Here is a 13,440-nt window from a genome sequence, read left to right as displayed (position 1 = left end):
TGGCTCACTAATTAAAATGCTCAATTAAACTTAAACACCTCATCCTAACATGAAGTTTCCCATTTTATCTTTATAAACCAACATTTGCCTATGGGCCACGTCTATCTCCTCTCTATCCAGTGCAGTCCTTTTCCTTCTGGGACAAATATCTGCCCCCTTTCCCTTGTTCCCTTCCCCTTCTCCCCTGTCCTCTATCTCCTGTCTCTCTCTCTCTTTTTTTGGGTTTTTGTTTTTGTTTTTTCAAGACAAGGTTTCTCTGTAGCTTTGGAGCCTGTCCTGGAACTAGCTCTTGTAGACCAGGCTGGCCTCGAACTCACCAAGATCCGCCTGCCTCTGCCTCCTGAGTGCTGGAATTAAAGGCATGCATCGCCACTGTCAGGCATCTTTGTCTCTTATTTGTCTTTCTGGGACAAAAAAAAAAAAATCTCGTTGGTGCTGAGAACTTGGTCTTTGGGATCCTGTGCTGATACTTTTCCTTTCACTGGTTCTGTTTCTCCTTCCCTCCCTCCCGCCATTCCCTCTCCCTCCCTTCCTTACTTTCTTGAGATTAGACTGGGGTTATGGGTTTTGGAAGGAAAGCACCATAACGTGTCATTCACATTAGACATCAAGCTCATGCGCTACCAGCAGAATTGTTGATGTTAACTGTGATCCTAGCCAGGGTAATGCTTGCCAGACTCTTCACCATAAAGCTACTTCCTTTTGGGCTCCTTTTAGTACTGCGTTATTCAGAAGGAAATCTGCTATGCACAGCTCGAGAGGAAACAGGGGTTATGTTTCAAGAGAGCTTATGTCTTCTACAGGAAATTTATCTTATTAACTTTTTCGTTCACTTAGTGTTATTAGTATTTCTTTTATGCTTTGGGTTATTAATGCAGTATGGCTTGCTTTTTGCTCAAGCCACGTACACTTTTATACGTCTTGAGTAACAATGCGAAGGCAGGTGACCTACTTCTCCTTAATGTCAGGAACCTAAGAGAGATGTGAGGTCTCGCTGTAATCCTTTACCTCCTACCCCACTTCCTAGTTTCCCGCTGGCCCGCCCACGGCGGAGCGGAAGTGGGCCCTCCGCAGGGCGGAAGTGCAGGGAGGGCGTGTGTCGTCTCTTACTGCCCGCCCCTCCCTTACCGTTACAGCCCCACCTCTCCGGCCCAGACCGGAAATGAGGTCAGAGAGGGAAACCCGGACTAGAAGCTTCAGCCCCGAAGGAGGCGCCGGGTGCGAGCGGCTGCGGCAGCCGGTGAGGGGAAGGATGTCCGTGAGGCTGGGCCGCGCCTGTTAGGCTCCGGGCTCCGGGTTGCAGCGGGGTGGCCCAGGGCAATACGGGGCTGCGGCGAGTGACCGAGGGTGGCGGGGCCTTGCTGCCCTAGACGCGGCTCCTCAGCCTGGGCGCTGAGGGTCGGGCGGCCTCCGCGGCGACAGTCCCCTCCGCTCTCGCTGGGTCTTTGGTGGGCGACAGCGAGAGCTCAGGCTTGGTATCCCGAGCAGGGGTCTCCCTGGCCCTTGGGGACGTGCTGGGCATGGTGGAGAGTCCTCCGAAACACGGCTTTTTTCACCTCGGTGGCGGTACCGTGACACCCCCTCCCTTCCACCCTTTCGCTGTGGGAACCCAGTCACTAGGACCAGATTTGAGACAGTTTCTGCCCTAGACAGCTGACCCCGTCTCGGGTGAGTCCAAATGAGAAGTTGCCTCTTGCCTCCGCTCCTCCCGTCACTGGGGAGGCAAAGCTAGTCTTGGCTGCTTTGTGGCCCACCAGCGTCCTGAGTGACTCAGACCAGGGTGTCTCTCGGGGTAGGCTCCTGAAAGTAAGCCTGGAGGTGTGCATTTTCCGGGGCTCTCTCTCTGTCCCCCGTGAGATGCAAGACTTCTGCGCCAGCATCTAAGGACACTTCGTTTAGTACACTTGTTCCATGTTAAAGTTTGTGCAGTTCTGCCTGAGTTTCAAAGCTGTAGTTTTTTGTTAGAGACTTAGATTTGCTGCTGTTCCTTGTGTTTCTCTACTTTGGGCTCAGGGACAGTTGTTTTCCAAACCCCAGCCCGAGCGTTTTAGGCTGCTACCGATTGCTGAAGGGAAATGGTCTTTTAATGTGCATGATTGCTGAAGGGAAATGGTCTTTTTATGTGCAAGGCTTTTGACACTTGAGGAAGGGTGTTTGGGTGACAGTTTTTGGAGCTAGGTGGCCCCATCCCTCTCGCAGACGTGACACATAAACCGGGAAACTTTCCCTGCCTCTGAATTTGTTGACATATGGACCCCGTGAGAACCGTTTTTTAGAAAGTCCTTTGCAAAATGTAAATCACATGAAGGGATATGTGGTCTGAACTTGGCTTTAAACTCTGTTTATGGCCAAGATGTACTTTGGGCTTAACAAGAGCTGGGGAGAAAGAGCTGTTTTAGTACACAGAATTAGGTGTCGTACAGCTGGTATTAGGCATTCCTTTTGAAAATGAAAATTTGTAAATTACTCATGTCTTCAAAGTGTTGTTTCTGCTAGCCAGAAATCTGAGAGACGTCACCCTGCATGCCCATTTTAGTTTCATTCCTGTCCTGCTTTAGTGTGATTGGCTCTAAAGCACATAATTGGGGTGACCAGGATGAGTAGTCTTAAAGTTCTATACTAAAATAATAATCATAATAAAAAATCAGTGCCATATTCTATGGTGTAATGTATCTGGTAACTTCCAGGTGGCAGTTGGTACCATGGTAGTACCAGACATGGGCTTTCTTTTTTCCCTCTTTGTGAATACCTACTTGGGTAACCACAGATTCTTTATGAACACTGCAAAGCCTTCCTGATAGCTGCCACTTAGATCTTTGTCTCCTCCCTCCCGCAAGCATTTTTTTGCAGGTATCCCAGACCACTGCCTAGCCTTCCATTATGACTGGATTCTGTCCAGTGCTCCATAGCTCTCTCTGCCATAGTGCTGAAGTCGTGTGATGAGCTGCCCCTCTCTGGTGAGACACTTTCTCAAGTTCAGGCAATCAAGGGACACATTTAATTGGAGAAAAGAAGCAGCTTTGTTTGGTTTTGTTAATGTACCAGTTATCATCTGGTGAGCTATTGAACATGTCGATTTCAGGTATGTAATGAGGGCCAGACGCCTTATGTTTGTGACTTACAGGCGCATGGATGTTAGAAACAGTGGTGATTGCAGTGGATGAAAGGAGTCTATTTCCCGTAGCCTGGCAGGGAGCCACAGTGCCATTATGTGCTTTATAAAATGACTGGAAAACACAAGCCTCTTCAAGCTTTTCTTCTTCTTTTTTCTTTCTTTCTTTTTTTTTTTTTTCTGGCAGATGTGGCCTCATGGATGAGCTGGTACATGACTTAGCCTCAGCCTTGGAGCAGACGTCTGAGCAGAGTAAGCTTGGTGAGCTGTGGGAGGAGATGGCCCTGAGCCCCAGGCAGCAGAGGCGGCAGCTTCGGAAGCGCAGAGGCCGAAAACGCAGGTCTGACTTTTCTCACCTGGTAGAGCATGCCTGCTGCTTCAGTGAAGCCTCCGAGTCAAGTCTGGATGAAACCACCAAGGACTGCCGAGAAGTGGCTCCGCTCACCAATTTTAGTGACTCTGATGACACAATGGTGAGCAAACGGCACCCAGCTCTCAGTGCCATCATTCGGAGTAAGCCACATTCTTGGCATGAATCTGACTCCTTTACAGAAAATGCGCCTTGCCGACCACTCAGGCGCCGGCGGAAGGTGAAGAGAGTGACGTCAGAGGTGGCCGCCAGCCTTCAGCAGAAGCTGAAGGTGTCAGATTGGAGCTACGAGAGAGGCTGCAGGTTCAAGTCTGCCAAGAAGCAGCGTTTGTCCCGCTGGAAGGAGAACACTCCCTGGACCTCATCAGGGCATGGGCTGTGTGAGGCAGCAGAAAACAGGACTTTCCTAAGCAGAACAGGAAGGAAAGAGAGGATGGAGTGTGAAGCGGAGGAAGCGAAGCAGGGCTCTGATGAGAACATGTCAGAATGGTGAGATCACCCCTCCTAAAGCAAAGGTCTCCCTGGTTAATTCTCCCTGGAGTGCAATCCCAAGCTTGCAGTGAGTGCCACTCTCTTCTGCTAGCGTTGCCTTTGTAGGCTGGCTGCCTAGAGTCAGCTGGCTTGCAAAGTGTCATTCGTGAATCTGTTTCTCTATGTCAAGAAGGTTGTGTGTAACAAACAGTTTTAACCTAAAAATAATTTCAAACATGTATTTTAAACCAGGAGTTTGTCTTGAAAAATAATTTGCTGTTTTTTATACCATTCAGTTCATCCAAAGCTGCTGCTCTTTAGAATCAAAGTATCAGCGAGGGCTGCTGTTGACAGCTGTGACAGAGAAAGCACGGGTGCCAGGTCTAGGCAGTTTGTAAACAAATGCAAGCTAGGTTTGCTCTTTAAGAATCGGCCCACGCCTTTAATCCCGGCAGAGTCAGGTGGATCTCTGTGAATTCCAGGCCAGCCTGGTCTACAAAGTAAGTTTCAGGACTGTTAAGAGAATCTCTATCTCAAAAACAAGAGAGAGAATGAGAATCATGACTTTCTATACTTTAGGGCTATAATTCTGTTTCTGCTAGTTATGGTTTGACTGTATTGCAAGCATTTGTGTGTGTGCGTGTGTGTTTGTGTACACATGTGCATGTGCCCGTAGAGGCCCAAAGTGAATTGTTATGTTTTTCTCTTACTTTTCACCTTGTTTGTGGAAATTGTCACTAACCCAGAGCTTGCCAAGTGGCTTGACTGGGTGGTCAGCAAGCCCTGGGAAACCACTTGTCTCAGCTATCACAGTAAGATGATAGACATGCACTGCCGTTCCTGGCTTTTATGTGGATGTTAGGGATCTAAGTTCAGGTCCTCATGCTTACTCAAGTGAGCACTTTACCCACTGAACCATCTCATGAACTTCTTTAGTGCCTGCCTGCCTGCCTGCCTCTGAGTGGGTGAGTGACGTGTGTGTGTGTGTGTGTGTGTGTGTGTGTGTGTGTGTGTGTGTAATCAAACTCAGGTCATCAGCCTTGGCAACAGGTGCTTTAACCTACTCACTGAGCTGTCTTGGTCAGTCCTTGAGTGTTTCCCAATGGCAGACATTTAAATTGTATGCATATATAGTGTGGTTTGAAAATAACATTGTGAGTTCTTTTAATCTTGTATCACATGATAAAGTACTCTGGTGGTTGCATGTTTAAAATGTCAGTGTAGTTTTGGTAACTCACTTCTCTCCATGTCAGATCACCCTGCAAACATGGATACTTGGCAGCCTGATACCTGAATATTATTACTAGAGTTAAAATGTGACCTCTCCGTGAGGATGCCTTTGGTGTCTGGGACAGTTCTTTGTGACACACAGCAGGATGTTTAGCAGCTCTACCATGTTGCTACCCTTCTTCCTGCCGTCAGGGGTGGCAGGTGGGCTGAGCACTGCAGGTTTGTTAAGTACTCACTCTGTATGGTAGCCCCTGTACTGCGTGTCTGCTGAATGTTTTTATTTATTCCTTACAATTATGGTAGAACCTCATTATTTGTATTTTTAGAAGAGAAAACTAGGTTTAGAGTTTGAGTAATTTGCCAGGGTCACCTAGTGCTCAGACAGAGTTAAACTTATTTCCAAGCTCGTATTTCACCAGGTTTGGCTACCTGTTATGTTTTACAGGGTAGCACAGGTAACCTTTCTTAGGACCTTGTTCTTCTGAAGTTCCCACCCTCAAAGGCATAAAGCTTAGGTCCACCAAGGCAAGGTTGTGTTGGTAACAAGTCGTGGAGGTCTGTGTGTTTCCTCCTTTTCTGAATGCCTTTTAATTTAACTTTCAAACTTTTTCTTACTAACTCTATTTTGCCAGTGTGTTCAGCTGTTTTGAGGTAGGCTTACAATTTGACTCTTGTAATTTTCTTCTAAGTTTGATTCTTAATCCTGTTTATCCAATTTATGTGTAGTTTTTGGATTATAAAGGTATTCTTCCCTCATACTCATACTATTTTTAATCAAACAAGAATTGCTTAGCCAACTTGTAGCCTTTTATGATTCTGAAACCTTCTGTTTCTGCATTCAAGGTACTGTAAGATCAGGCATTGACATCTTAGACTCTTAGAACTGAGAATGGAGAATTAAGATAGCCCGTTAGATTGTTGCTTGTGTCTTTTTCTTCCCTGGAATTTCTTGTTAAGCTTGAAGATAGTGCGTGTGCTAGAGACTGTCAGCTGTCTTCTCTAAGCACAACTCCCAGCACAGGACCTAGGCATGTAGGCATGTGGTCCAGCAGTGATGTGTCTGTCTTCTGTCCCTTCCTATCCCAGGCTGTCAGGCTCTAGGTTCTAATCTGAGATCTAGGAGAAACTGAAGTCAACAGGAGTTCTCATGAAGTTCTTCTTTTCACACTGAAGAGACCTGACTCTCCCCCGTGGGCTTTCCCCCCTGGCCAGAACTTCAGACCCTTGCAGAGATAGGGATGCCAGAGTTCTTATCACTGAAGAAATAATGGGTGAAGTGGCAGTGTGACATTGGTCCTGTGTGAGCAGTGGCTGGAGAGGGGCTAGACCCTCCTGGAGGCTGGATAAAAGGGCTCAGCAGTACTTGTCAAAAAGCCTTGAGATCAGTTCTTAGCACCCACATTGGGTTACATACTTGTAATCCCAGCTCTAAGGAGATCCGGTACTCTTTTCTGGACACACACTCACATACACACCTTAAAAAGCCTTGTGCTCTCACTGCCCACTGTTAAGATTATTGAAACAATGGACCCCAGAGTTTAAACTTTTCCCAGGAGTGCCATGCTGGAGCAGGGAGAGGCTGAAGTCCTAGTAGTGACCAGAAGAGGTGCTTGCCTTACAGGAAGATATTTCACAGTCTGGACAGCCTACCTCCCCGTTAAGTTAGCATGTGTATTTCCAGGCTTAGTTCATCATAGCTGGTGATGCTGTTACCTAAGAGATTTCTCTCCCTGATTCTGGCCAAACTAAATAATTCCATCTTCATTTATCCATTTCTATTTCCAAATTTCTTTTAAAATACAGGGAAACTAAGCAGTGGGTTTATGGTAATAGTAATGGACACACACTAAGAAAAAGTCTTTGAAATGTGTAATTGAATTACAAGACATGGTGGCGCATTCTTTAGTCCCAGTATTTGGGAAGTAGAGACAGGAAGATCAGGAGTTTAAGACCAGTCTCAGCTACTTAATGAGTTTGAGACCAGCCTGGGCTATACGATACTCTGTTTTTAAAAATCAATAGCTAGAATCAAATTTTTAAAGGAATGTTAAATCACTCCTTGACTTGTCTCCATTTATCTGTAGTTACAAATAGAAATGCCCTTGTATTTTTCCCCTAAACACATTCTGTCGAGAGAAGGGTGCTTCTTATTCTCTGGCATCAGAATATGTTCAAGCTTTCCTCATCATTGAAGTAGAATAAAAATTTTCAGTTTCCAAGCTGCTCTTAATTATTACTTATTTTTACTCATTATTACTATATTATTTAAGGTAGGGTCTTTACCTCAGTATGACTTGCATCTTGCAGTCTTCCTGCCTCAGCTTCCTAAATGTTAGAATTACAGGCTTATGGCTTGTAATTTGTTTCACTTTAGTGTTGGGGGTTGAACTCAGAGCTTTGTATATGGTGGGCAGGTACTCTGAAACTGAGCCTCACCCAAGCCCCATTTTATAAGCAGGACTAACATTAGACTGCAAGTAGAAAATAGTTATGATTTGTGTATTACTCCCTGTTGGCAAGTTGATTATGTCAAAATTATTCTACCTTCTGCTTTAAAAGAAGTCCTTTCAAGAATCCCTGTGGCTGTTATTTAATGAAGCTGCTTGGCTATGCCATGCTTCAATCACATAGAGATCAAAGTGTTGAACTTTACTTCCTGTCAGTCATGTTGAGGGTTCTCACCATCAGCCGTGTAAACTTACCAACCTTGATCCACCTTGTAAAATTACTGAGATAAGAAGTTGATTATTAACCTTAGCCTAGTCTGTGGGTAGTGTTTTAAGAAATCATGTGTTAAGTGCTTTGATTTGGTAATGTGTATGTTGATTGGCTTTATTTCTAGTTTACTTAAATTTACTTTTTGCTAGCAACTTAAAATTACTAACGGTTTTAAGCCTTGCTGCTGTTTCTTTATGCTTTTCTTTCTCTGTTCTGTTCTTCAGTTTTATTCCAGCCAAGAATTGTGAGGGTTTAGAAATGGGTGGGTGTTACATAATAACTTTATTCATGCTTTATAAAGATCAAATTATTACTGTAATGTCTTCTGTGTATTTATGGGAGTGAATACTCTTAGATTTTACAAATCTTGTAAAATTTATTCCTTCAAATATCATTACTTCGTTCAGATTTTTTGAATATCACTTATCCCTAAGTGATGGAGCTTAGTCTGGTGTTCTCTGCTCTTTGGCAGTGCATTGTTTGTTTGTCTTGAATATAGTTTAGTTCTCTTATGAGCAGATTGGTTGGGTGATGGCCTAAAGTCACATCAAGAGCCTTCCTCAGGTGATGGATTAGAGGCCAGTTTCACAGAAAGAAAATATTCCCTTTTCTTGGAAGGCAAGTGACAGAGATGGAATGCTAGACCTGTCCCCTCCTTCCTCAGCCCAAGCTGACCTTCTGCAGCCCCTTGGTGCCTCTTGTTTTCTTATTTTTATAGAAAATCAATATCCTTTCTGACACAAACAATAGCTCAGGAGCGAGAATAAATGGGGGGAAGCTGAGATCTCTGTCCATCACCTCTCCCTTGAACTGCCCCAAACTCTTTAATTATGAGTGTGCTTTGCTCCAGGTGTTTGTGACAGTGAAATTGCTAAATGAGGACCATTTTAACCAAAGATTGGGTGATCAATAACATTCTATAGCAGCAGCTTGTTGGATCAATAGCATTCATTATTTCATGGTTAAGGTAAGTAGTCTCCTTTGCAAGTGGAGGTCATTAATCAGGGGTTACTGGGGCAATGGAAAGAATATATGTAGTGTTGGAAGTTCTGTTTTTCTTTTCTGTAAACAGAGATGCCGACCAAGTAAATACTTACCTTTGCAGCTATCGACAGCACTCACTGAAAGGCACTGGAAGACTAGCACAGACCGCTTCTATAGCTTAGTCTGTTCTGATAGTGCGTCCTCAGAAACAGTCCGAAGACACTTAGGGGGCACACGTGATATGACTGTATTTGAAGGTCTGTCTCTTAGAGCCTCCCTTCCAAAAAGAGCTTTGCCAGAAAGTACAGATCTAAACAGTAAATATATAATATTAAAGAGCAGAAAATGAAAATGAAGTGGATCATTTCACTGAGTCCTGAGTTCTAGCTACTTCAACAATTAGGGATTCCAGCATGGGCTTGATGTCCATTACCATTATCACAGAGCTGAGAGAAATGAGCTGGAGCACTACTTTAAGGACCCTGAAGATCCTGTGCTTCTTCGTCTGCCTGCTGTTAGGAATTCTTTGAATTTCTATTTTAAAAGGCATCTAATAAACAACTTCAACTACCTACTAGAATACTTAGGAAAAATCAGACATTTGTGCTAGTGAGAAACCTCAGTGTGTGAAGCTGCTTGCCATCAAGCCTGAGAATGTGAGTTCGATCTCCAGGACTCATGTGGTGGAAGGGAAGAACCAGCTCCCCACAAGTTGTCCTCTGATATCCATACATGCACTGTGACACTCATACCCCCCAATCAGTCATTAAGCAGATGTAATAGATGCAGAAAACAACAGGAAAAAATGAAACATTTGCACACTCTCATTACCTGAAACCAGGATTTGAGAGTTGACCTATCAGCCAGGTTTCCTCTGCTGCAGGCTAGTATGTTGTGAAATGTAATCTTGTCTGCCCTGCAAATGCAAGACCTTGTGTGCATTCTCCTCAGACAACCCTGGGTTCAGAAATGCAAATATGGCTAGAACTTCTTAGGTGGTGTGTTAACTTCCTCCTTCACTTCCAACCTCTATCTTTGAGTTTTCTGTGGATAGGGAAGTCTGGTTCTCTCAGTATGATTGGTGTTTGTGTGTAGGAGGCAGTCATGGGAAGTTGAGCCTTCAAGCATACAGTTTAGTATTGCATGGCCGGAAAAGGAGAAAGTTCCTCTACATTTGTAGTACATTCTAGACTGTCATGTTTCATCTGCCTCAGTTTGTTACAAATTGCTGGGGTAGGTTGGGGTGAGTCAGGTAGTGAGGGTAGGGAGGTGATTCAGTGTCAGTCTAGGAGACCTGTGTGAGTTGAAAACCCAGTGGCCCTGGGAATTCTATCAAGGTCTCCTGCCTATTGGTTAGGGGTGGGTCTGGCAAAGGAGAATGGGCCTGAGGGCATATATGTATATTTTCTTGGACAGATAGTAACCAGTGACCTTTGGATAACTGGAAATCACCCCCAACTTGACAAATAAGATTACATGGAATTAAAAATCTGCTGCACAGCAAAAGAAATAATTATCAGAATAAAGAGAGCCTCCAGGATGGGAAGAAATCTGCCAACTATTCTTCTGATTAATATCCAGAGTCTACAGAGAACTCAGAAAATTAAACACCAAAATAAATAATCCAGGCAGTAAATGGGCATATTGTTTGAGCAGACAGTTCGCAAAAGAAGTACAAACTCTCAATAAATATGTGAAAAAATGTTCATTATCCTTAGCCATCAGGCAAATGCAAATCAAATACATTGACATTCACTCAGTTTTTACCTCAGTCAGAATGGCTGTCAGCAAGAAATCAAACAATAGCAAATGCTGGCAAGGATGGGGTTGGGGGACACTTATACTGTCTTGGAATGTAAATTAATCAGGCACAATGGAAATCAGTATGGAGGCTTCTAAGAAAATTAATGATCCAGCTGTGCTGTTCCTGGTTATATACCTGAAGGAATTCGTGCCAGCACAGGGCGGAGATACTTTATGCCCATGTTTGTTGTGGCACTTTTCACAATAGTCAAGTTATAGACTCAGCCTAGCTGCAAAGAAAATGCTGTTTGCAGACACAATGGAATATTACTTAGCTAGTAAGAATAATGAAATCATATCATTGCAGAAAATGGCTGGTACCAGAGATCATGCTAAATGAAGTCAGCTAGGCTCAGAAAAACAAATATCACATATATTCTCTCTTATATATAATCTAGACATTTTAAAGAAGGACTTGAGTTGGGTGGCAGTGGTACACGCCTTTAATCCCAGCACTCGGGAGGCAGGCGGATCTCTGTGAGTTCGAGACCAGCCTGGTCTACAAGAGCTAGTTTCAGGACAGGCTCCAAAGCTACAGAGAAGCCCTGTCTCAAAAAACAAACAAACAAAAGGACTTGAAAGCTGTGGGGCAGCCATTTGGGAAGAGGAAAGGGCAGGGGCCCAGTGTGGGAGGAAAAGCCAGTGGGAGGGCTGATTAGGAGCTCGGTATGTGGTATACAGTTATAAGGATATCATAGTGAAATGTGGAATTTTATACAGTGATATATGACTAAAAACATGCTAGAACATGAGGTCAGAGGAATTGAATTAAATTCTGTCCAGTTTCATTTATTTAAAAGAGAAATATTACAAATAATTTGGGACATGTTCACTAAAAGAGACTTTTGAACATATTCTGTAGAATGATGGAAAGGGGAACATCATTCTCAAAGTTTAGGGGAGGAACAAACCTTTGAAGACTGCATTGACAATCAGAAGAATATTTTAGGAAGTATTCACCAGGATACAAATAGATAGAATCATTTTGAAATAGGAAACAGAATTGGAAAGTGACTATCCAGACAACCAGTATTTGGGAGAAAAACGTACAAGGAAATTTAAGGTATAATTGTAATTACAAAATGAAGGACAAAAATTGATGATAGGAAGACATCGGAGTCTTCTCAGAATGCAGATGGAGGAGGTGATGGTGAGAGAGGACATCAGGTCTGGAGGATAAGAAATCAGAGCCCAGTCAGTGCATGTATTCTCCCAGTGAAGAAACCAAGACATTGGCAAAGAACGGCTTAAGAGATACAACTGATGGAAAAGAAATTACTGAATGGAAAAAAAAATTAAACCTGAGTTTAAAATTGAGAACTAAAGAAAACAATTCTCTCCCCATATGTGTCCTGACAGTGTGTTTTAAGTTCTGCATTGGCAGTCTGGTTGGACCAGGTATGAAGACAGATCCTAAAAGGGATGAAAATACCATTGCATTCATCCCCAGTGATAAATATGAGGGGCTGTATTTGCTAGCAGAATTTTGAGGAGAAAAGCTTTGTTTTCGTCTTACATATAGAAACGATAAATTTTATGTAGAAAGGCAACAGAAAGCCTTAGAAATAGGGACTGGAGAGAGGGCTCATTGGTTAAAAGCACTGCTGCTCTTTGAGAGGACCCAGGTTTGATTCCCAGCACCAACATGGTAGCTCACAGCCACCTGTAACTCCAATACCAGGGACATCTGACACCCACTACTGGCCTCTACAGACACCAACATATATATAATACACATACACACATACAGGCAAAACACTCATCTGCTGTTAATGCTACAAATAGGTAGACAGTGCTTTAGAAGGATGGGTGGGCTTCTCTGAGGTCAGCCGCCAGTCTAGTGTACCCAGCAAACTACACAATTGTCCTAGTACCTTTCACATGAACTGGTTAGGTTACTGGCTGCATTTGTGGTACTATCTAGATGGATTCAGGTTCACGATGACCTGCAGTTCATAGTCTCCACCTCTACCCAGAAGCATGGCAGGAAATAGGGGGAAAGAGTAGGGGTGTCTTGGGTCAGTGCGTGTGTGTAGAAATGACACTTTACTTTCTTCTGGATTCTAAAATATTTTTAAAGTTTTTGTTAAATACATTATTACGAAATTTGAAAAATTAACCTAAAAGCTTTTGTTATTGTAATAATCATAAGAGCCATAAATTTCTGCTTAATTTTAAATATATAAAAATTATATGTAAGAGATAATGTCTTAAGCTTCTTGGCTAATAAATGGGGACAACAAACATGTATGATAACTTTATCGTTCAACTGTGTGTGTGTGTGTGTGTGTGTGTGTATTGTGTGAATGTGTGCACTCAGATGTGCACAGTTGGGTGTGGAGCCCAGAGGAGGACATTGGTATCTTCCTTTATCAGTGTCCTCCTTAGCCTTTCGTCTGTCACTGACACTGGTGTTCAGTTAGGCTGTCTGGTCAGCAAGCACCAGTGTACTTCTCTCTCTTCACCCAAATGCCATTATTATGAAAAATGCTTCCAAGATCTGTGGCGGTGTATGTACACCCAGTGGTGAGGCCCAGGCTTCTGTCCCCAGTAAGGAGAGAGAAAATTGGAGGCGTTGCTAAATGACCCTGAGAGGGATGCAAAATTGCCTCTAGTTGAGAATGACTGCTGAAGATGTTTCTCTACTGAGATTGGGTTTTCACTTCATTGGCTCAGCTTTCTCTAATAAGCATGAATTTCAAATTGAGAAAATGAAATAAAACCAAACAATTCATTTTTCCAATAAAATAAA

The 13,440-nt window shown here is 43.5% G+C and overlaps 1 protein-coding gene across 9 annotated transcripts in view; it reads left to right on the top strand.

Moving 5' to 3' along the window:
- Positions 1-1,146: 1,146 nt before the first annotated feature.
- Positions 1,147-13,440, top strand: part of Gpatch2l (G-patch domain containing 2 like) — a 57,136-nt gene continuing 44,842 nt past the window's right edge. For 8 of the 9 annotated variants that reach the window (XR_015004384.1, XM_085697353.2, XM_085697354.2 and 5 more), the window contains exons 1-2: positions 1,147-1,240; positions 3,300-3,971. Coding sequence is in view for 8 of the 9 variants with exons in the window: in XM_085697353.2 (XP_085553479.1) it covers positions 3,310-3,971 (662 nt within the window). In the remaining variant the exon portion in view is untranslated. The remainder of the gene's footprint in view (positions 1,241-3,299; positions 3,972-13,440) is intronic. The other variant, XM_085697358.2, reaches the window with a different exon arrangement.

Source organism: Myodes glareolus, chromosome 11, assembly GCF_982192425.1.
Source record: "Myodes glareolus chromosome 11, mMyoGla1.1, whole genome shotgun sequence".
NCBI lineage: Eukaryota > Metazoa > Chordata > Mammalia > Rodentia > Cricetidae > Myodes > Myodes glareolus.
This window is presented reverse-complemented; position numbering and strand designations above follow the sequence as displayed.